Here is a 21,402-nt window from a genome sequence, read left to right as displayed (position 1 = left end):
TTGTAGCAATTCTTTTACGCCAAACTGCAGCTAGGAATAAATTTGAATTTTGATCCTGCACACTTTTTTACCTGTACTCTGTTTGAGACCACGTAGTAGGCCTTTCAGTTTCAGTGGGATTTTATGAAAACACAGATAAGCACTGCCACTTACGGGACTTTAATCTGGTGCATCTTAACTCCTACAGAATGGACATGAAATGATCAGATTTTTTTTTAAAAAAAAAGTTCCTCTTATTCCTAATCCTGTTTTTTAACCTTTTATTTAATTGAGAGAATCTAAGGGTACTTCTGCAAATCAAAATACTATGTAGCTATACCTGAAGTAACTCTAAACAAGATGAGAAGCAGCATACATAAGCAATGAGATCCATCACAGAACTGCTTTAAGTATCTTCAGCAGCTTACCCAGAGCCAGCCTGGATGCACCAACACAGCACTGGATAGCGTAGAAGTTTTAAATAAGAATAGGTCTTAGAGTCTCTAACACAAAGGTGTAACTGAGGTAGTGACATTACAAGCCTACCTAGAAAAACCTCTTCCTTGTGAAATCCTTTCCAGGAGCTCGTTTTTAGCGCAAGGCACTGGGATGTTTTCACTACTGCAAGATCACTATTAAAAAAACTCAATTCAGAAATACCTCCTCACCCCACCCCCCAAATATTTTAAAAAAGCCTTATACTTATTCTAAACAAGATGAGAAGCAGCATACATAAGCAATGAGATCCATCACAGAACTGCTTTAAGTATCTTCAGCAGCTTACCCAGAGCCAGCCTGGATGCACCAACACAGCACTGGATAGCGTAGAAGTTTTAAATAAGAATAGGTCTTAGAGTCTCTAACACAAAGGTGTAACTGAGGTAGTGACATTACAAGCCTACCTAGAAAAACCTCTTCCTTGTGAAATCCTTTCCAGGAGCTCGCGCAAGGCGCAAGGCACTGGGATGTTTTCACTACTGCAAGATCACTATTAAAAAAACTGAAATACCTCGAATAGGTCTTAGAGTCTCTAACACAAAGGTGTAACTGAGGTAGTGACATTACAAGCCTACCTAGAAAAACCTCTTCCTTGTGAAATCCTTTCCAGGAGCTCGTTTTTAGCGCAAGGCACTGGGATGTTTTCACTACTGCAAGATCACTATTAAAAAAACCTCAATTCAGAAATACCTCCTCACCCCACCCCCCAAATATTTTAAAAAAGCCTTATACTTATGCAGTCTGATGCAGACGTGGTCGTTAAAAGTCCTACACATGTAAGATTTAATGGCTAAACGAATGTGTAAACCACCACCACCATGACACGTACTCAGTTCCACTCCATCTTCAACAGAACCAATCAAAGGTGGCAAGTGTGAGATGTCTTTTGAAATTTGTAATACTATCCAGCAGAAGCAGGTTCTGGACAATCAACATCTTTTGCAAACACTATTGAACAGTCATAATTTAAAGATAATAAATTTCAGCCAGAGTAGGAGATTCTAAGCCACCAAATTCCATACATTTCAGTAGTTTACTGAAAAACCAGTAAACATTCCAACTGGGTTTAGGCTAGCGAGTGAGGGGACTAATTAATGAATGTCAGAATAATTTTGGAATATAAACCAGGAAATTTCACCTATTCTATTTAAGGAAAAAAAAAAGTGATAGTTTTAAATTTAGAATATAAATACAAACACATAATGGAAAAATTAACAGAATTAAAATATATCTGATTTAAAAGAGATTTATGATATATCTGATTCTTAAAAAAAATGTCAGATTACAGTATGTCTGTAACAGGAAAATAATTCCATTGCTTATTATAAATCATATATAAGAGTTACAGGAAGACTGAAGCACTGGTGGATAAACATTCTAGTATGTCTGACACGGGAGGAAAAGGAAAAAAATATCATGCATATGACATACACATAAACCCTTATAATGCAGCTGATACCATAGGTGAAGCATACTGGGCTATAGTTTTGCAGCAGCTAACGATGCTAATGCAGTCACAGCCATTCTATCTTGCTTTATTTCTTAAATACTGAATAAATTGAAGTATGCATTTAAGGCAAAGTAATTTTCAGAAAAATAAATGTTTGCAATACAATAAGAACTCTTAGTTCAACAATAGATTGTTTTCAAAGGGTTGGTGTACTGAAGCTTTAACTAAAGAGGAAAACATCTGCACTTAGATAATCTAGAACAACCACATATTTTCTCAGCTAATTACTAAAGAGGATAGTTATTAGGTATCATTATCATCTTTCATTTCAATAGGGGAAAAAATACCTGTACTAATACAAACCTGCCTACACTTTCCTACAAATATCTGTAAGTATGGACTCATCTTGTAAAATAAACAAGATAATTACCATTGAAGAATAAAGACAGCAGAAATCAACGTTCCCGTAAAACAGATGACAGTTTGGAGTAGCTAAAATTACCCCCTTTAAAAGATATAACATGAGTCCAATGATTTTCATACTGCTTAGGAAACTGAATGACAGCTCAGAAGATTTTTTTTCACTAACATGGAATTTCAGACATTATTTTTCACAGCAGTGCAGTTGTTTCCTTTTACTCATATAAATATTTTAAACAAATTAAAAAATTCCATGGTTGAATTCAACTGCTTACCTTTGAGCCTCGCTCATTAAAAATAATTTCAACATCTAAGATTTTACCAAATTGCTGCAAAGAAATAGAAAAGTTACATGAAAATAAGATAACTTCAACATTTCTATCATATACAGTACAAATGTTTGTTTCAGAAAACGGTACACCACATAAAAAAGTTAAAGAATATAAAATCAAAGATAGTCAAGCACCAAAAAAGACACACTGAAGAAGAGCCAGATCAATATTACAACTAAATTGTACGTATCATTACCCTTGTCACTATCATTCCACATATGCATTTATGAACTTTAAGTTCAGTGAAACCACCTGACAAAGAGGAAATCATCATTAAGCTGTGATGACAGTGAAGTGAAAGTCCCCAATTTCTTGTTTTTATTTTGCCTTTGCACCTAGTATCACACTTCCTTGTGATCCATCCAGTCCAGCTGCCATCACCGTTTTTTTCATATGTAATATGCTACTGGTTAATTTGCTTGGAGTGCACTAAACATCACTACGGAGAGGACTAACAGCTGTGTGAACACTGTCACCCTCTGGTCATCCTTCCCTCTGAAGAACCTTTGTTTCACCAGACTTTTTGCGGCTGCTTTCCAGGACAGGTAAACAAGTTTGGTTACTTCTGCTTTACAGGAGTAAGACTAAACCAACTGGGAGATTTGTCACTGGCCTCAAGGAGCGAAGATTTCTCTCCACCCTTGCTGAAAAGGGATAACCATTACTCCCTAAGCAATTCTTGTCTTACTAGAGTATAATTTGGAAAACTAGAATGGATACTTACTTGTTGGGGATTTTTCCCTGCTCAGAATTGCACTTTTATTATAATATTAGTAGTAACTGTTATTACTATTGACCTTACAATAGCACTCACAATCATCTAGGCATTGTCCACACACACAAAACTTGACCACAGCTGCTATCCCAAAGAAAAAGGCTCCACTGGACTTGCCTTAGTAAGAGAATAAATGTTTGACTCGGGCAGTGTTTAGTTAGAACACTTTCTGATACGACACATTTTGTGATGGGACACTGTAATGTATCAGTGGGTCATTTCTGTTATTTCATATGTCATTAACATGAAGCATGCATCAGTGTTAACACTGATAAGTGACACAATATATTAAACAAAAAGGCAGAAATTAGAGGCAGGCAAATGAAGACTAATCTAACAATAGTCCAAGGAACTGCAGAAATGAGCCTATACTTTAGTATTTTAATATATAATAAACAATTACAGGCCAGAAAGATAGTATTCCTTCTCTAGCTTATTAAAGTGTTTCAACTTGGTTCTGAAAATCAACCATCATTTGTTATCCCTTGGCTTATTTTATGTTCTTGCATTCACCATCTAATTAATGTTTTAACTGCAACTTTAGCCTATAAGCAGACACTGACTTAAAGTTTAAACAGCCCTCCTCTGCTGTATTTATGTCCATGCAAAAAGATCATCTGCTGTGTGTATAACGCGGTCATGATGCAGCGCTACCATATTTCGTATCAGATATGTCAACTCACACTTGCATAAATTTCTTTTTTATATCAATTCAGAAGCTAAAAGTTTATTTTTACCAAGTCATTCTAAAGCTGGAAAACTCTAGCCATTCTCCAGTGTTAGTCTTTTGAGACCTAAGACTTAGAAATATTGAAAAGAAGTGTAGTTTTTATTAACTTATAAATTACTACAATCCCTCAAAAAAAAAAATCCTTTCATTTAGTGTACTTTCAAATAAAATCCATTATTTTAAGTGGTTTGCTTAATTTAAATAAATTTGCATCTTTTTCCCTGGAGGGTTAATTATTATGCCTTCTGCTATTTTGCTGATGTGCTGTAAGCTGCATTTAGGGGAGGTTACTTGTAGCAAGTCAGACACAGCAAAACAGTCACTCTCATTTACCAATACTATACCAGGATTCTTTCTCCAGCACCGTTTCCTTCACTTCATACAAATAAATACTGAAAAACACGTCTTCACTCACAATGTCATTCACTCACTAAGACATTAGAAGAACTTAAAAATCTGAACTGAACATGAAAGATGGAGAGAAGTGTAGTGCCATGAAGTGCTAGATGCTGCACTGTATAACAAACTGTAACGCAGAAGAGAATTAAGTTTTAGTGGGTCAGAAATAAGAAAGCAAGAGGAACAGAAATACTTAAGAGTACTAACTTGGAAAAGGAAAAGCTGGGTTCTAATAGCTGATCAAGTACTATTTCTTGATTTTATTTAGTGACATTTCAAAATAAACCTAAAAGTTGTTGGAGCAGGGAGAAGAAACCAGGTCTATCCTCTCATGGTTATGAGCCTAGAATTGATGGCACATATGAGATGTGTGAAACTCAGCCAATGCACATGAAGGTAGCTAATGGCCTGGGCAAAAGCAAAAATTGAGAGATTTATAGAAAACTACTGGCAAAGTCTTTAGAAGCTTATAGACCTACAATACCTGTGGGGACGGGTGAGGATTCCTACTCCTGGACTTCCTGCTTAAATTCAGCCCATGTCTGACTTCTGTAGATTTGGGTCCCTTGCTCATGAGGTCAAGCATTGACTATTTTACATCATGCTTTCCAAAAATCAATAAATACAGGCATATAAATCCAGATGTGTACAGCAGTAATACATATGCATTCAATATTTTAAGCCAATGTAGGTAGCTTTTTTTGAATGTAATACAAAACAGCACAATACATAGAATACACTCATCTGTATCACATATAGTAGAATCAGTAGAATTTCTTTTCCCAACTGTGACTGGCAAATCAGATGTTTGGTTATAAATAAATGAAAAGAGAATCTTTACTGAAAAGGGTTAAACAGCCTAAATCAGAGATACTGCTCTCATGGTTGCCTATAATATAAAATACCTATTGCAATGCAAATATAAAAAAGCATAAATAAAGTATGAGTACTTACACCAAACATTTGTCTAAGATCTGGATCCCGGAATCTGAATGGTATATTTGAGACGTGAAGCCGTTTTGGCTGTGATTTGTTTTCTGTGTTTTCAGAAGATTGTGTCTGTTGCTGGCCATCGGTCTGTGCTGCATCATCTGTCTGCTAAAAGGGTAAAGCAAAACAAAGTAAAGCACACTAAGTATTTCTGCCATTTTTAATATAAAGTGGTGGCCTTAAATTCGCAGAAAAGACGACTAAAAAGGAGCTAATCTGCTCAGACAAAGGTACTGAAGAATATCTGAAGTTTAAATACATGAAAATCAAATCCGTTTCTGTATCTGTCTCAACAGTATACGTTTTCAGTGATATTTTAATAGGTATTTGGAATAAACTGGAGAATAGGAAAGAGATTATTATTTGTTGATTTTCTTAGCTATTTTAAAATAATGAATAAATACGTCTCCCTATATTATAAGACTGTTGAAACCCCTTTAACCTCATCAGTGTTTGCCAATGGAAGAAACTGAATCTCCGTGTCCAAATAACAGCCTACTTGCAGAAGCAAGCTATACACTTTCAAATAAGATTAGTACTTTCATTCAGAGGCCGCTGGGACTTCTACACAGGAGGTAGGTAACACATCACATCCGAGCTGCCATTTCATAAGAAGTGCTAATGGGCACTAGAGGGTCATTTTGTCTAGATAAATGGTCAACATTATGGAAAAGGCCTTGAGTTGTGAAAGGGAACAGAAGCATAATCAGTGGTGAAGGTTGCCTGACATAAAAGTGAGACCCAGAAACAAAGTTTTACAGATTTTTCTTTCTCACCAAAAAAAGATCATATCATGGTGCTTCTTACGGGGATACTGTTCCCTAGTTTTAAAATGCTATTTTATAATTGAAGGACATTGCTGTGTATTACAATTTAACAAACAAACAGAATTATAAACGCCTATAGAGGTTAGGAAAAAACATTATGTCCTTCATCCAAAAAGTAAAACTAAATAATGGTGGTCTATCAGTGTATCCTAGAAATTTCTGGGATGTGTTCTTTAATGATGTCACACAGTGCCTATTTAATCACTGCATGTACAGCACACATTCACCAGAAAAAGATTTTGCATAGGTATGTAAAAACAGCATAGTTATTTTCTTTTGCACTGGTAGAGGGGATTTGGAAAAAAAGAAGAGGAAAGAAAATAGTTGAATGAAACTACAAGGATCATCTTACAACTGCTACTCTATTTTCTCTGTCCTTCCTCTTCCTTCAGACCATATTCATCTTCCAAATATTCATTTTTCTCTTGTGTTCTAATGTTACAGTTCAGCTTGTCTTTTTTTCATTTAAAAAAGAAAATCTCCCATTTCCTGCTAGTATCAAATTTCTTTTAAGAGACAGTAGTTTTAAGCAAAATAAAAATGGTTAAATAAAATAAACCTTACCACAGACTTTTAGTACCAATAAGCCTGTTAAGGAGGAAGCAAAAGAACTCAGACAGAACACATAGTTTACATCAGCAATAACTACATATAAATGTAATTCTAGCAAGTTAAATGCAACATCATTTTCCCCAGTAAATGCAGATGTTCTCAAATTTAAAGTACAAACATCTACAATTTCCTGTATTGCCTATACTTCTGTGCTAAAAACACTTTACAAATAAAGGTCCTTATCATTTCTGCAGAAGCATCAGTTCATCAGCGGTGTCTACCTCTCATGGGATACAGCAAGACTCGTACACAAACACAAACTTGTGTGTGCACTAAAGAAGGATTTTGAAGTGGTCCAAACAAGGAACTGGGAACAGCTCAAGTGTAAACCTAAAACTGAGTCAGCGCCACCACATCGCTTCATCTGCTACCCCCTGAACTCACAGACAGGGTCCCACAAGCTAAACAGTTAATCTTTACAAATTTCTAGTGATTTAAATACTAAGCATGGTATACAGCTGTTAAGAGACAAAAACATGTTTCATGCTAATCTCTTGCTATCTAAAACCAACTCAAAAATTCAAAATTCAGATTTTAGACAACTGTTCCATCCATAAACACCACAGAGATTACCTTCTACCTTCAGGCCTTAAAAGGAGAGAAATATGAAGGAAATTTGGTGTATAAGAGCAGGTGGGGGACGAGGGACTGAAAACTCTTGAAATACGACACTCCAGAAGAATTTAAGGTCAACTGGATTAATCTGAAGAGAATTAAAGAATTCTGAAGGTGCTGCTCAGCTTCAGGAACAAAGGGTGCCCCAGGAAGAAATTACATAATCAGCGTACTGTATCAATGCAAATTGGAAAAAGTAATTTCTGTTCACTGTATTAATATAAATGATGAGAAACAAGGAGTAGAAGGGTTGAACCGTGTACTATTAGCATACCAAAACATTAGAAGCAACTTCAGTACCAAAAAGCTAAACAGATATATTGCCAACAAAAAGCCAGTGAGGTTTCTGAAGATGATGCTAAAATGAAGAAGCTACAAATTATGGTTGAAGTGGGTAAACCCAGGTACTGTTATTTTCTGGGTATTTCTTTTTGATTTTACCACTTTTGTTCACAGAAGCCTGAAATTTACATTTTCAGCAAAGAAAGTCTCAGAGTTTGGGCAGTAAGGACTGAAAACCAGAAACTTCAGAAAGTCACTATCATCCAAGATTCATACCTGCAAATGCCCTTAAAGAAGTCTGTGGGCAGAATTAACAGAGCTAAACCATTTAAAATGTATTGAAAGGCTTGACAATATAACAGCGTCATTACAAAGCGTATTATCATCCAAAAATCTGCAGATGAGCCTAGGAGATCTGGAGAAGGATAACTGCAAATTGAAATTGGAATATGAAGCTTATCCAAAAATTTCCAAGTAACACCAAGGAGGTAAAATACACATAAGACAGAGGACAGGCTGGATTTTGCAAAGTCCCAGAAAAGAAAGTTTCAAAGCCCTGTGGACTCAAAGAGCTAGAATACAATTTACCTTACACATAAATAATATGTTTCAAGAGAATATTTTCATTGCTAGAGGATCTAAAGACCGGTGTTTGATATTTCTTTAAAAATTAATTGAAGTTGGTATATGACATTAGCCTCGCTACAACCCTGCAGTCTAGTATGCAAACAGTACAAGTCCTGATCTATTATGGGTCTGGTCTCTTTCAATACCCTCTCCTGACTCAATCAAGCAAATTAGTATGCTTTATGCAAAACAACGAAATAAATAACCCCCCTAAGCCTTACCATTAAATAGAAATTACATAAAAGGGAGTATAGTCTGTGTGTTTTTTCACATACGACCTAATTTTTTGAGTACAAAGCTGTATCAGTTACCTTCATGTATCAAAAAGTCATTAATTTAATTTTGTGAAGAGATCACAATTCATAAGCCAACTATTCAACACATTTTACCATCGGAACTATCTGCTATCTAGTGGTCCTTGCTTTTCCTTGTGTGTAATGGATTTTTTTTTTCCCAGAGAAGATGGCAATGTAAATTCATACACAACATCTAATCCATTATAATCTTGTTTATGGAACTGCTCTCTAACCAGCGATTTTCCATGCTGTATTTGTGCAGTTTGTTATTGCTGTGTAAACACCTTGCATTTGATGTTTTTGAATAGCATCTTATTTTTCCAGATGATACCTACAATTTATCAAGATTATTTTGAATTCTAATCCTGTCCTGCAATGTACTTGCAGTCCTTCCCAGCTTGGTATTGTTGCAAATTTAATAAGTATACACTCTATTCCATCATTCAGATCCTTAATGGAAATACTGAAAAACACTGAGTCACCACAAAGCCCTGCAGAACTCCTTTTAAGAAATCTTCTCATTTTTATAATGAGCTGCTTCTTAAACACAGTTTCTAGTTTTCCACCCAGCCTATGGTAGTTGCATGTTTACCGTATTTCCCAGCTTGCTTAAAAGCATGTCTTGTGTGAAAGTGTCCAAGCCTTATGAAAAGCGAAATATAACATTCAAGGCTTTTTCTTTGTCCACAAGGCCACGGTAGAAGTAAAAGACTGTATCTTTTTGACAAATCTGTGCTGATGGCTATTCTTCTTGTACTTTCAGGTGTTAAAAATGCAGTGTGCATTTACTTGTTCCAGTATTTTCCCAGGACTGAAACTCTGATGACAGCACATGCCTTTAACCTATAAAACCAACACTTCTCTCTCCCTCCTCTTTAAAAACTGGCATTATACCTACTCTCCTCCCGTCTTCCAGTACGTCTACTCATTCTCCACGAGATGAAACCAGACACAGACACTAATCGCTCCAAAACATTATCAGTTTAATCTTTAAATACCTTGGAACAGAGCTAATTAGAAACAGTTAACTGAAAAAAAACCACCACACCTAACCTACCTGAATATTCTTTAATTGGTTTCTTCCCTCTTTGAGACTGATAACTTTTTCTGACAGTTGGGAAATTATTGTAATAATCACCTGGCTGAGGCTGACTTCTACAGTGAGGAATCATGCAAAGAAGAAAGGTTCTCTTACCCTTCTTCCCAAGATTGCATTTCACATACACTCTCAAAGATTCCCTCTAGCCTGGCATTAACTACCGGTTTCTCCACCCTGACTCGAACCCCCTCTAGACCCACCTCTCTCCTGGTTGCCTTTTGTACATTCAGTTGCAGAACTTGTCACCAGCACATTCCAATAGCAATCTCAATTGCCAGTCTGGCTGCAGTAAGCATCAAATCACCTGAAATCCCTATTATTCATGACTTTAGTACTGTACCTCTGGTTGTCTACTAAAGATCTCATCCACTGAATCTTACTAGCTGGATGTCTATGATAATTTTCAGAACAAAGAGGTCCTTTTTTCCTCTAATAGTTATCCAGAGGCCTTTAAGGGTCTCTCTCCTTCTACAATGGTGACCTTGGATAAGGCACCCCCTTAAATTACAGGGGAACAATTCCTTTCTTGTCTGCTCTTCCTAATCAAGATTTACAACTTTATTTTCAACAGCATTAGTTTTTGCAGGTATGAATTTTCAACACAATTTTGATTTTTTTAATGGCACTTTATGCCCTTCTATTGTGACATAATTGGTCACAACAGCATCATGTAAGTACAGTGTGGCCCAGTGTGGCCACAATGTACACAGCAGGTGTGGACACAGTCGGTACAATGTTTATTACAGGGCATCAGTAAATACCCCAAAACAGACTGCTTCCATTTGAAAAGCCTGAGGTATGGAATTTCTATGAGACTGTTCAGTTCCTAAACATTTCTAGAACCCTACATCATGCTTCATAACTGTTAAAGCTATTAAAAAAAAAAAAATCCAGTGTGTGACAGTTCAAATAATTTTAAAAGAAGCTGTTTTTCTAAACAGGTAGACCAAGAACTAAAGCTACGAATGCACTGGGAGCTGAAAGCACTGGGAATACAGACCCTTAGTGCTTTAAGAAATCAGTGGTAACTGCAGGTTCTCAGCACCCTTGAAAATTACTACAGATTGGCTTTTTTCCTATGCACGTCAGTCAGCACGGTATCAGGTTAGTTTGTAGCTCTGAGGTTTAAGATGTCATTTGTCATCTTCACCGAAAGGTCATCTCCACCGATTTGCTGCATGACTTTTTTTCTGGTTCCACTGAGAACGTATTTCTAATTTAAAAAACCTAATAAACAGTTACATATTTTAGCAGATTATTGATGAGTATTGCCTGGAGGGAACCACAGGATGAAAACTTTGGCATCCTATTGACTATACAATGACAGACACTGCTACAAAATTTTATTTATGTAAAAAACATTTGCTATGGATATTTATTAATACACAATTGCAGGTTTCCAGCACCATTTTATGTTATAAATGTTAAAATAAGGTGCTGAAACTTGAATCCTCTAACGACTGTTGATTGCATTTGCAGGCACTTCATACAGAATTGAGATGCTCAATTTTCCATAATAATTTCTAACTCAATCGATATATATGAGCTAAACAAGTTTAATCTTGGTGAAATTTAATTTCGGTATGGACAACATTCAGAGAAAACCATGTGAGGCATGCCTACATCTCTACATAGAAATATGTCTTCATATGTCAATTTTAATTTATCATTTCAGAGAATAAATATTCTTCTGTATCTTAAGACCCTGTGTCATGCTATTGTTATTCATTGATAGTTCTCTTTACAGTTCACTTTTCTCTTGACCTGTGAATTTAATTTCGGTATGGACAACATTCAGAGAAAACCATGTGAGGCATGCCTACATCTCTACATAGAAATATGTCTTCATATGTCAATTTTAATTTATCATTTCAGAGAATAAATATTCTTCTGTATCTTAAGACCCTGTGTCATGCTATTGTTATTCATTGATAGTTCTCTTTACAGTTCACTTTTCTCTTGCCCTTTGTCCAGTCTTATTCAATACACACATATCTCCATTTTAATAAAAATATTTTGCATTGTTATCATCTCAAACATTGAAGAGAAACTATTTAACACAAAAGGTGAGGAAATATATCTAACCCCTCAGAGAAACAAACATCGTGAAACCGACTTCTTGAGCTAGCCAATTTAAATGAAATAGATATGTTCATAATATTGCCTAAGTATAGAATCATATTAATGTTTATCACTGAAATTATCGAATCAGCTACCAGAAGTGTGTGGAGGTATAAATGATAATAACAAAGATTTTAAGAAAACTAGTACTAAAATCAGATGCCCTTGTATATGATCTTTCATTACAATATCTGAAGTAATTCTCTGCCAGTTCGAAGTATACTCAGGAAAAAGTGACACAGAAAAGAAAATCCTTCACTAGTCTGCATTCAGAAAACATTGTTACTGAAGCTAACGCAAGTTACATCTGATATAAAACTTATTCTCTGAGTCTCAGTTGTCTTCGATATTTATACATATTTTACAGGAATTTGTTTTTACTGATTTGCTCTTCTCTCTCTCTCTCTCAGTACGTCACCGCCTAGGGCTGTCATACTCCTTGCCTTTTCTGACCAAATCACACATACCGCTTTTGGTTCCCATTCCACCACATATTCGCAATTATAAAATATTAAAGAATCTTAATATATGATAGTCTTAGAACTTATAATGAAAGTTATAAATACAGAATACAGAAATAGAAGACCAAATTCTCACATACACAGACATAAATCGAGATGAACTCCCTTTACTCCATTGAGCTACTAAAGGCTTAGGTGTTAGAATAAATTAAAATTGAAACCATTCTTATATGTAAGGTAAGCAAACCCAAATCAAAGAGGGTGTTTCAGAAAATGATTTTATATTTCATATAAGACACTTTCAGTATAAATATATGGTATACTTTTTAACCAAATCCATCATCAGGACAATTGAAATAAAATCTAATGTTTTGTAAAGAAATTCTTTATCTTTACCAAAATACTAATTTTTCATCTCCTTAACTCAGTTCTAGAAACAGAAATCTTCTATTCTTATAAGACTTCATACTGAAGTCAAGTTCTTAAAATCAATTTAAAACACTGTTTATTTGGGCGAGCCTAGTTTTTCCGTAACTGTCACTATTACCAATTCTTCCATTTTCACTGAGAGGAGGTTAAATGCAATGAAAAATGAGGAGTGCCAGTTATGCTGCAAGTTTTCAGAAGTTTAGTGGTTGAAAAAGTTCCTTCTAACAACTGGCAACAGGCATGCACGATTCTTAATAAAATTTGTTTCGTAGTGATTATGCAAATGCAAGTAGTGGCCTGCGCTGTACTCCTGTCGAGTACTCCTGACGCACCTGTCGAGCGTATCTAGTCCTTCAAGAGCTGCTGCTGCTTTTGGGGCAAGTGAACCACGAAGTGTCTTAGATCGTTCCATCTCACAACCAAAGAACACGTGTTTCACAACACAAAGATCCAGTGTGCTGCCTCAGGATCGACCTACACTACAAATTTCTGTTATCAGAAGAAACTACTATAATTTAACAAAAAAGTAGTAACTTAACTGAAAAGGACCATTTTCTAAAACATTTCAGCAAATAGATTTTTTTTGTTTCACTTTCTGGCTTTTTCCCAAGAATTTTAAAGATTTATAAAAGTGAAGAAAACTGCTAAACAAAATGTTCTTCTGGATAAAATAGATTTTAAAATTTCCTATTTGGAGAAAATGTTATCTCCCCCTGCCTTTTTTTTAAGACCTCACTAATCCAAATTTGCAATATATTTCACCCAGAAATACATTCTTTAGGGGGGAAAATTTCACCCAGAAATACATTCTTTAGGGGGGGGAAAAAAATGTATGCTTTAAAACCTTCCTCCAGCTCTAATACAAACCCATTTCCCAGGTTCCTCCTGACTGGACACAAGAGTGTCATCTCCCATCCTTAGCACTTGTGGCAAAGGCACTGTGTGCAATAAAACAGAATGTTCAGTGAACCTGAAATCAGAGAGGGCCTTGTGTACACTGTTTGGGCAGAAAACACAATTCCATTCTCCTTCCCAGCAAATAGAAATTTTCTTTATCCCTTTCCGTCTATTACTGAAGACAGTCAGTCCTGTAATGTTTCTTACACCGGAATTGTGAGTGTTGCACTTTCCCTCCATTCTTTTTCATTGACTAATCTCGCTCATTTTCTACAAAACAATAGTGGTGATCATTCTTGTATAATCTGTAAACAAATACAAATTGGCTGCATATTTTTTAAACCCACACCAAGTCTGGAGGAAGAACAGCCTAATTCTAGTAGGAATAACCTGTAAAATATTTACAGGAAAAAAAGAAAGAGAAGAAAAGCAATAGATTCTTTTTTAAAATATACTCAATGGCAAACTTAGTGCTACACTGAGTTTCTCATGTATACATACCCGCATAAAGGTAAAGCTCTTAAAAATTTTAAATTAAAAAAAAAGCTCATTAAATTAAAAAAAAAAATGCCCAAAACAGCACCTGTTTTTCCCTGCTGCACCAATCAAGTTATTTCTCAGTGAGAAAGAGCTTGTGAATGTCTTCTAGGCATTATTTGATTAAGTTGACAATATTATGTGAGCAATGGTTGAGTACCCACTGTGCTGTACTTTTGACCAAATTGATTTGTGTAATGAACACTTGCAATGTCTCTTCTCTAGCCTGAACAGGGCTCTTGATTTAACCAGTGGTGCTGGAAGCCAAGTGAATTTACAGCCCCCACAGTCATTCTCTCTCAATCTGGAGAGAATAGCAACAGCAGTACATGAGCAAGCATAATTCAATACATTGTGCTATAAGCGCAGAAAATAATATCAGAGAGCTCTGCAATATACCTGTTTGATTTGATTTGTAAACCTGATAAAAAAGCAATCAAGAAAAGTTCAGCAGAAAAAAAATATATGCGTCCTGAGCAAAAATGTAACCATACTGAATGTGTACAAAGAACTGAAAAAATCATGCATAGTAAATCAACTTCAGAGTTTCCTTAGATAATATTGCACATTTTCCATTTAAAAAGGGCCTAGATTCTGAAAAGTTACCTTTCCATTAAAAAGTGAGCAAAGAGAATAATTTAAAACCGAGCTTGGGACTTTCTGAAAATACTGTTTCCCAAATATACTACAAACAGCGTACTGACAAAGGCGATGGGCTTGTATCTTTCCTGTTTTCTTAAGTACATTGACTGATTAATCAATCATACTGGTTTTGATAAATTTATATTCTGATAAGTCCCAGCCCTGCAATGTGCTTCCCAGAAGCATAACAACATAGAGGAAAAGGTGTTATCTACACAGATACATCTGTTTGTACTTAAATGTTTACACAAAGGTGTACATGTGAAAAAAATTCTAGCACTGTGCTTTTTTACAACTGTGATAAACATTACCAGAAGTATCAGTGACTTTTCTTGTCGACTGCATGTCTGTTATCCTTTTCTCATGAGTAAAGATAGTAAAGTCTCATTGCTATAGGATATTACATAGGTGAGATTATTTTTTCAAATTAGTTCTAAAGATAAAAATGTTTTAAGTATCTCATACTGCAAGGCATGCAGCTCATGCCACATCAATTTATCCCCTTAAGAATCCATTTCTGAAGACAATGTGCGCTGTTCTTCATGCTGATCTAGTGCAAAATGCACATAGATGTGGGACTTCCCATTATGCACAAAGAAATGTAATAGTATAATCATGACTGCATTTCATAGAATCATAGAATCATTAAGGTTGGAAAAGACATCTAAGATCAGCGAGTCCAACCGTCGACCCAACACCACCACCCACTAAACCATGTCCCTAAGCGCCTCATCTACACGTCTTTTAAATATTTCCAGGGATGGGGACTCAACCACTTCCCTGGGCAGCCTGGTCCAATGTTTAACCACTCTTTCAGGAAAGAAATTTGATAATGTTGCTAAATTTCCAGTGTAACTGTGAATATTTCGTACTCTAGGAATGCTTGGTTTCAGAGATACTGAGACTTAAACCCTGCAGGGGAAACCTTGACCTCTTGTTTTCAGCAGTAAAATTCCCTTTTATTTCCACTGGGTCAGAACTTCACCCCAATATTATACCCACTTGACAAAATAATTTCACCATACCCATTAATTTCACTCAATTTCCAAGATTACAAAAGGTATAATGTTCCTGTTTTCATATCCTTTACAAAAATATTTTACTATCGAAAGCACCAAATGAAAACCAACCAAAGCAATTACTTTGTCACCATACCCTATGACAGTTCTGAAAAGAAACATACAGAGCAGCCAAGTCCCTGTCTTGTGAGGCCATCTTGTCCCGTCTCTAAAGCACTGAGCTATCACACTGGCTACTGTCCAGTCTATTAGTGCGTAAGAGCAGTCCTCCCTTCCATTTCACTACTAGCAAAAGGATGTTAGATGTTCACTTGTGCCTATTCTTATTAATTATATACATCTTTCAAAGTTGAGACGAAATGTGAGACACACACTTAGCTTGCAAGCTGCATGGCATTTTGGTGACCCAAGTGACGAAGCTGGACAGACTAGCAAGCCTGATTGTTTTGTATGGGCAGAAGAGATTTATTCATAACATTGTGCTTCACAAGAAAGCAACTGCTTCATGTAGAACAGCATTTAGAAAAAAAGGCAAGATAAAGTGGCTGCTCTTCTGCATGAGCTAGTCCAAAATTCTAACAACCTAATGAAAGTATTTGCCTTAAATAATTTTTGTATCAGACAAGGAAGTTCACCTTTCTTTTCTTCCAGACATAGGGGACCAGAATAGCTCCTACGCAATTCCAGTTCCACGTGTCTCATACCACATTCAATATAGGTGCATGTGGTCTGAGCAGTAACAGAGTCTGACAACAAAGCTTTACTGAGGCAGTAAGAAAGGTGATCAACAATGCGCCCATATGGCAACCCACCTAAATCATAAGCGATTGGATCATAAGCGATGCCATGGCTCCGGTGGGCTGCCAGGGACAGTTGGTGTCCAGGTCATCTGGCAGCAACAACCTATTGTGCAAATGCCTTTTGAATGTGGGCAAGAGTCGCACCACCCCTCGACTCCACCAGCAGCAGTGTGATTTGAGAGAATCGTACCTCGCATGAATAACGTGGGTGGCACCCTGCCTATGCTGCTGCTGTCGGTCAGAGGCAGGGTGTTGGCAGTCTGTCTGCACTGCCGATATTGGTCAAGGGGCAGGTTGGCAGGAGGCAGGGTGTCAGCATACCTTTTTTTAAGCGAGAAGAGACAACCACCCCCCCTCTGGAATATTTTATGTTAGATGTCCTTGATCAGTCGGATGAATTCAATTTACTACCAGGAAGACAATGTAAGGTGGTTGACTCTGACTGGGACATTTGTTTTAGACATACTGCAACACACGAGCATAACCCGGTAGAATCCCTTAATCCAATTTACAGGCAAATGAAAAAGAACCTGAATAATTTTGTGCTTTGCTTCAGCAGTTTCTACGGTTCCTGCTATTGAATGTGCTATAGGGCTTCAGCGTACTGGGTATTGTTCCAGGTTGAGGACTTTAAAGCGGTACTGATTATTTCTTTCATTTCTAGATGGATGCATCCTGGATGCTGATACCACAGGCTACAAGAAAGTACTGCTATTATTGTGATAGCTTATGCATAGAGAGCTAGCAGCCTAAATAAGAGATCATTAATTTTGAGGACAGATAGGAGCAATAAAATAGGTTTCTTAAGCTTCTGGTACTGCAGGGCAACCAAAGAGTTATTAATTACTTGGCTACATTAATTATTTCCCCAATCTATCTTCCTTAACAATATGGAATATAGCCCTTACATAGTGCTTTACGTCACCATTGCTGGCTCATCATTTTTCTTCTAAAATAGTCAGCAGGATATCAGGCAATAGCATATCAATCATGTTTGGAGTGGAATCACCAGAAACCATAAATGTTTTGGATTCTGAATTTGTCATCTCAAAACTTAGGCAAAATTTGCTGGTATAAAGAGCAGATATGATTTTTTAAAAGAATATTCATGATAGGTTTTAATAGAGTTTTGAGTAACTAAGCAGTTGCCAAGTTCAGCTAAGGACATCCAATTGACATCAGCATATCAATAACTTGAAATGGGAGAAGGAATTATAGTAGGTTGCCTTAATGAATTATTTATTGTTTGCATCGATTCAATAACTATTTCTGACCACCTACTGATCCCATCCATGAATATCACAACAACAACAATTAACAAAAACGTTCTCTTATCAGCTGCATCCTGGCTCCATTAGCCAAGAAGGAAATGCATACACTCTATGCACGTTTTCAGAAGTTCATTCTACATGTACAAAAAATAAATTATTGTGCTATTTTCCCAGGATAATTTAAAAATAAATTCCTTTGGTTTACCCTTAAAAAAAAAATTTAAGCAGACACACTAGGAAACATTTTACTGGTCAAAGGACAAAAGCATTAATTTAATCCAAACGAAGTATCTTAAGCAATGATACATAGACACAAAGAAATATTCAATTGAATTTGTTATTCCTCTTTCATCTGTTAGTCAGAAAACTTATTTTTGATGTAATTCTTGTTGTTCTTTCAAAGGACTTCAATAGCAGGAATGAAGTGTTTAAAAATAACTTTGTTTCAATACTTGAAAGACACGTAAAATCAAGACAGGCAACAAATGAAAACCTATAAAAAAATACCATGAAAATAAAAATAGAAATCTTGATTAGAGTTGATTAAAGGTTTTTTATCATTTGAATGGGAGCTCTAGCTTCACACTGCACAAGCTTGTTTGATAAATCCATCAAAGTATAACAAGAACAAAAAGCTACCAGTATCCTCAGCACTAAAAAAAATTACTTGCTCATGTCATTTTTGCCCACAAATTACTCAACACATTTACACCCTAAATTAATCTCTTATTTCTCTCATGATGGAGCTTGTTTCCTCTTATGTGCCTAAAAAGAAACATAATGCTAAGTGTGTGATCAACTAAAGCCTCAACGACACACCTGACACAAAGTCCTGCCTGTCGTGCCACCTTGGGACTCAAGTTCCTTCCACCCCACCTTGTGTTTACTCCAGCACTTTTATAGATGAGTGTTGGTTCAGACCCATTGATCCAACTGGAAACTTGCACTTCATAAAATGAGTTTGTGAGCTGATCCAATTCACAACTGAAGAAAGGGACATAAATATGTAGATGATGTTGGGTAACAGAAAGCTGGAGGACAGGCCTATTCCTTTCTATGGCAGCACAGCCTTAGGTCACCTTAAGCCTGTTTGGAAGCTGCCACTTACCCTGACCACAGAGAAGGACTTCAGGGATTACAGAGTTATTCAGATAAATTATATGAAACAGGAGTTGAAATGCTTCCTCTGGAAGTATTAATGGGGAATGGATATGGTATGTTCTAAAGATCCGAAAATACAGATCTGCCACCTAAAAATATGTACCAGTAAGTAACAAAGTTTAAGTGAAGAGGGGTAAAATAGATGAAGAAATATAGAAGTGTTTTGTAAAGCTTACAGGTAAATATGCCTAATAGTTATGAAAGTTCTAAAACACCTTCTAAGTCACACTTTGTAAGGCCATCACATACTGGCAATAAATCAGGACACCACACTCTTGAGACCAAGACTTTCTGACTGATGCAAAGCTTGTGGCAGTAACTTGGTTACTGGAAATCCGCTCATTCTCCCTAAATAAGTTCTCCTATCCACCTCAGTTATTACCTTAATACATGAAGAAATTATTCACAAAACAACATAACTCAATACACAGGAAGGCGACTGTATTTTACCTGTGGTCATTCATTCATGCACAAGCATCACTGTTATAAAATAGAATGAGATTCTTTCCTTAAATTTTCTTAAATTAGCTTAAAAATTCTTGCAAGTATTATCCCTCATAAGTCAACATTATAAAAGGTTGTAAAGGTGCAATAAAGCTTATTAAATTTTTGTTCTGGCAACAGGCTCTATCTAGACAAAAATATCTTTTAAAGTCTGTGACTACCTTGTACAATGCTGTGACATTTAACGATATTTGTCCAAATGAAAAATCATTAATGAAATACTATGCTACACAGCTTCAAAGGACATTACTTTCTTTAAAAGAAAGGGAAGAAGTGTCTTTAGATGGAACACTTGCAGGTTTGGCTATGAAGAGTTGTTTAGAAAGCAATGTTTACCCTCAGCTGGAATCAATGTACTCTAGTTTCTGGAATTCCCCCCTGAACTAGACTCATGTCATGCATGTAAAGTCCCTTTTTGTAAAAGTTGTGTTGACACAACCAACTGCTGAGTGAACTTGTGAGAGCAGAGTTTCATGCTGAGAGAGAATGGTTGATCGCTACAGTGCAAGCTCATGAAAAGAAAGAAAACGTGACAGCATGATAAATGGTTTTTCATTGTTTGACCCCTCACCTATTCCTGAATTCCTGCTGTGACTTTCCATTTGCTCACTTGCATGTCTTAGCCCAAGGAGTCAATTCTGGAACCCTCTGAAACATGAAGAATTTGAGGGTTCTCCATGTCACAAAAAGACACTTTTTAAATCACATTGCTCTTTTTATACTGAGGCATACACCAACTTAACAAACAGCAGTTCAGCTCCTACACAGGATAGTAATTTTTCAAACTTAGTTTACTGCCATTCCATGAAAAAATAGCTGGATTTATTTTTCTTATTGGTTATGTTTGGTAGTCTCGTATCTTAGCATGTTGCAACCAAATGCAAGCAGCATTTCAAAAGAAATACAAAGTTTTGAATGGAAAAGCATGTCTGTGCCTGCTGTGTTCTGATGCTATCCTTTCTATAGAACACCAGATGCGCTATCCCGGTCAATGGAACGTGCCCAAAGTTTTCCGCTAGCCCAACCAAAGTCAGAAATGTCCATGTCATGGAACATTATGCTTTACGTAAACCAGAAGCAAACTTTTTCATCCTTCTCTTCAAGCTCATCCAACATCTTTCCTTCATTAAACGTGGAAGACGATTTAACGTTTTAGAAAATATCCCTTCTTCCTTCCCTTCTCCCACTTAAAAAAAAAAGAAAAATCTAGAGAGTACTGGGTGGTTCAATGAACTTGTAAAGGGTTTAAATCACCAATTCAAATCTAGCTGTGAATGCTAATCTTATGGTGAATTCTGCTTGACCATGTGAATGCTGCTTGCTACAGAGCTTCACCAATGCAGCTTTCACAGTAAAACTGGGCAACAACTTTGATGACTCAAAGTTTAAGGAAACATCCTTAAGATGAAGAAGTGGTGGAAACAGAACTCAGATCCCCTTGAAGTCAGGTTTTCCTTTCCTGGAAGAGAGAAGTTAGCAGGAAAGAGGGTAAAGAAAACATTCTCTAATAGCAACCCTTGAATCAGGAGAGTTGGCACTGAGAGTTTAAAGCTATTTCCTATCTTTCCCTATTTCTCACAATGAGCTTGCCAACAGACCTCTTCCCTTGTTCATCCTCAGGCACAGCAA

General features: G+C 36.3%; 1 protein-coding gene across 9 annotated transcripts in view; it reads right to left on the bottom strand.

The window, feature by feature from the left end:
• Window positions 1-21,402, bottom strand: part of RBFOX1 (RNA binding protein, fox-1 homolog 1) — a 285,633-nt gene that overhangs the window by 100,229 nt on the left and 164,002 nt on the right. For all 9 annotated transcript variants that reach the window (XM_009277998.2, XM_019471785.1, XM_009277981.2 and 6 more), the window contains exons 3-4: window positions 5,538-5,681; window positions 2,623-2,676 (exon numbers count right to left, since the gene is read on the bottom strand). In XM_009277998.2, coding sequence (XP_009276273.1) covers window positions 2,623-2,676; window positions 5,538-5,681 — 198 coding nt within the window. The remainder of the gene's footprint in view (window positions 1-2,622; window positions 2,677-5,537; window positions 5,682-21,402) is intronic.

The sequence above is a fragment of the Aptenodytes forsteri genome, unplaced genomic scaffold, assembly GCF_000699145.1.
Source record: "Aptenodytes forsteri isolate BGI_AS27 unplaced genomic scaffold, ASM69914v1 Scaffold26, whole genome shotgun sequence".
Lineage (NCBI taxonomy): Eukaryota > Metazoa > Chordata > Aves > Sphenisciformes > Spheniscidae > Aptenodytes > Aptenodytes forsteri.
The sequence above is the reverse complement of the archived record's forward strand: the minus strand, read 5'-3'. Positions and strand labels throughout refer to the sequence as shown.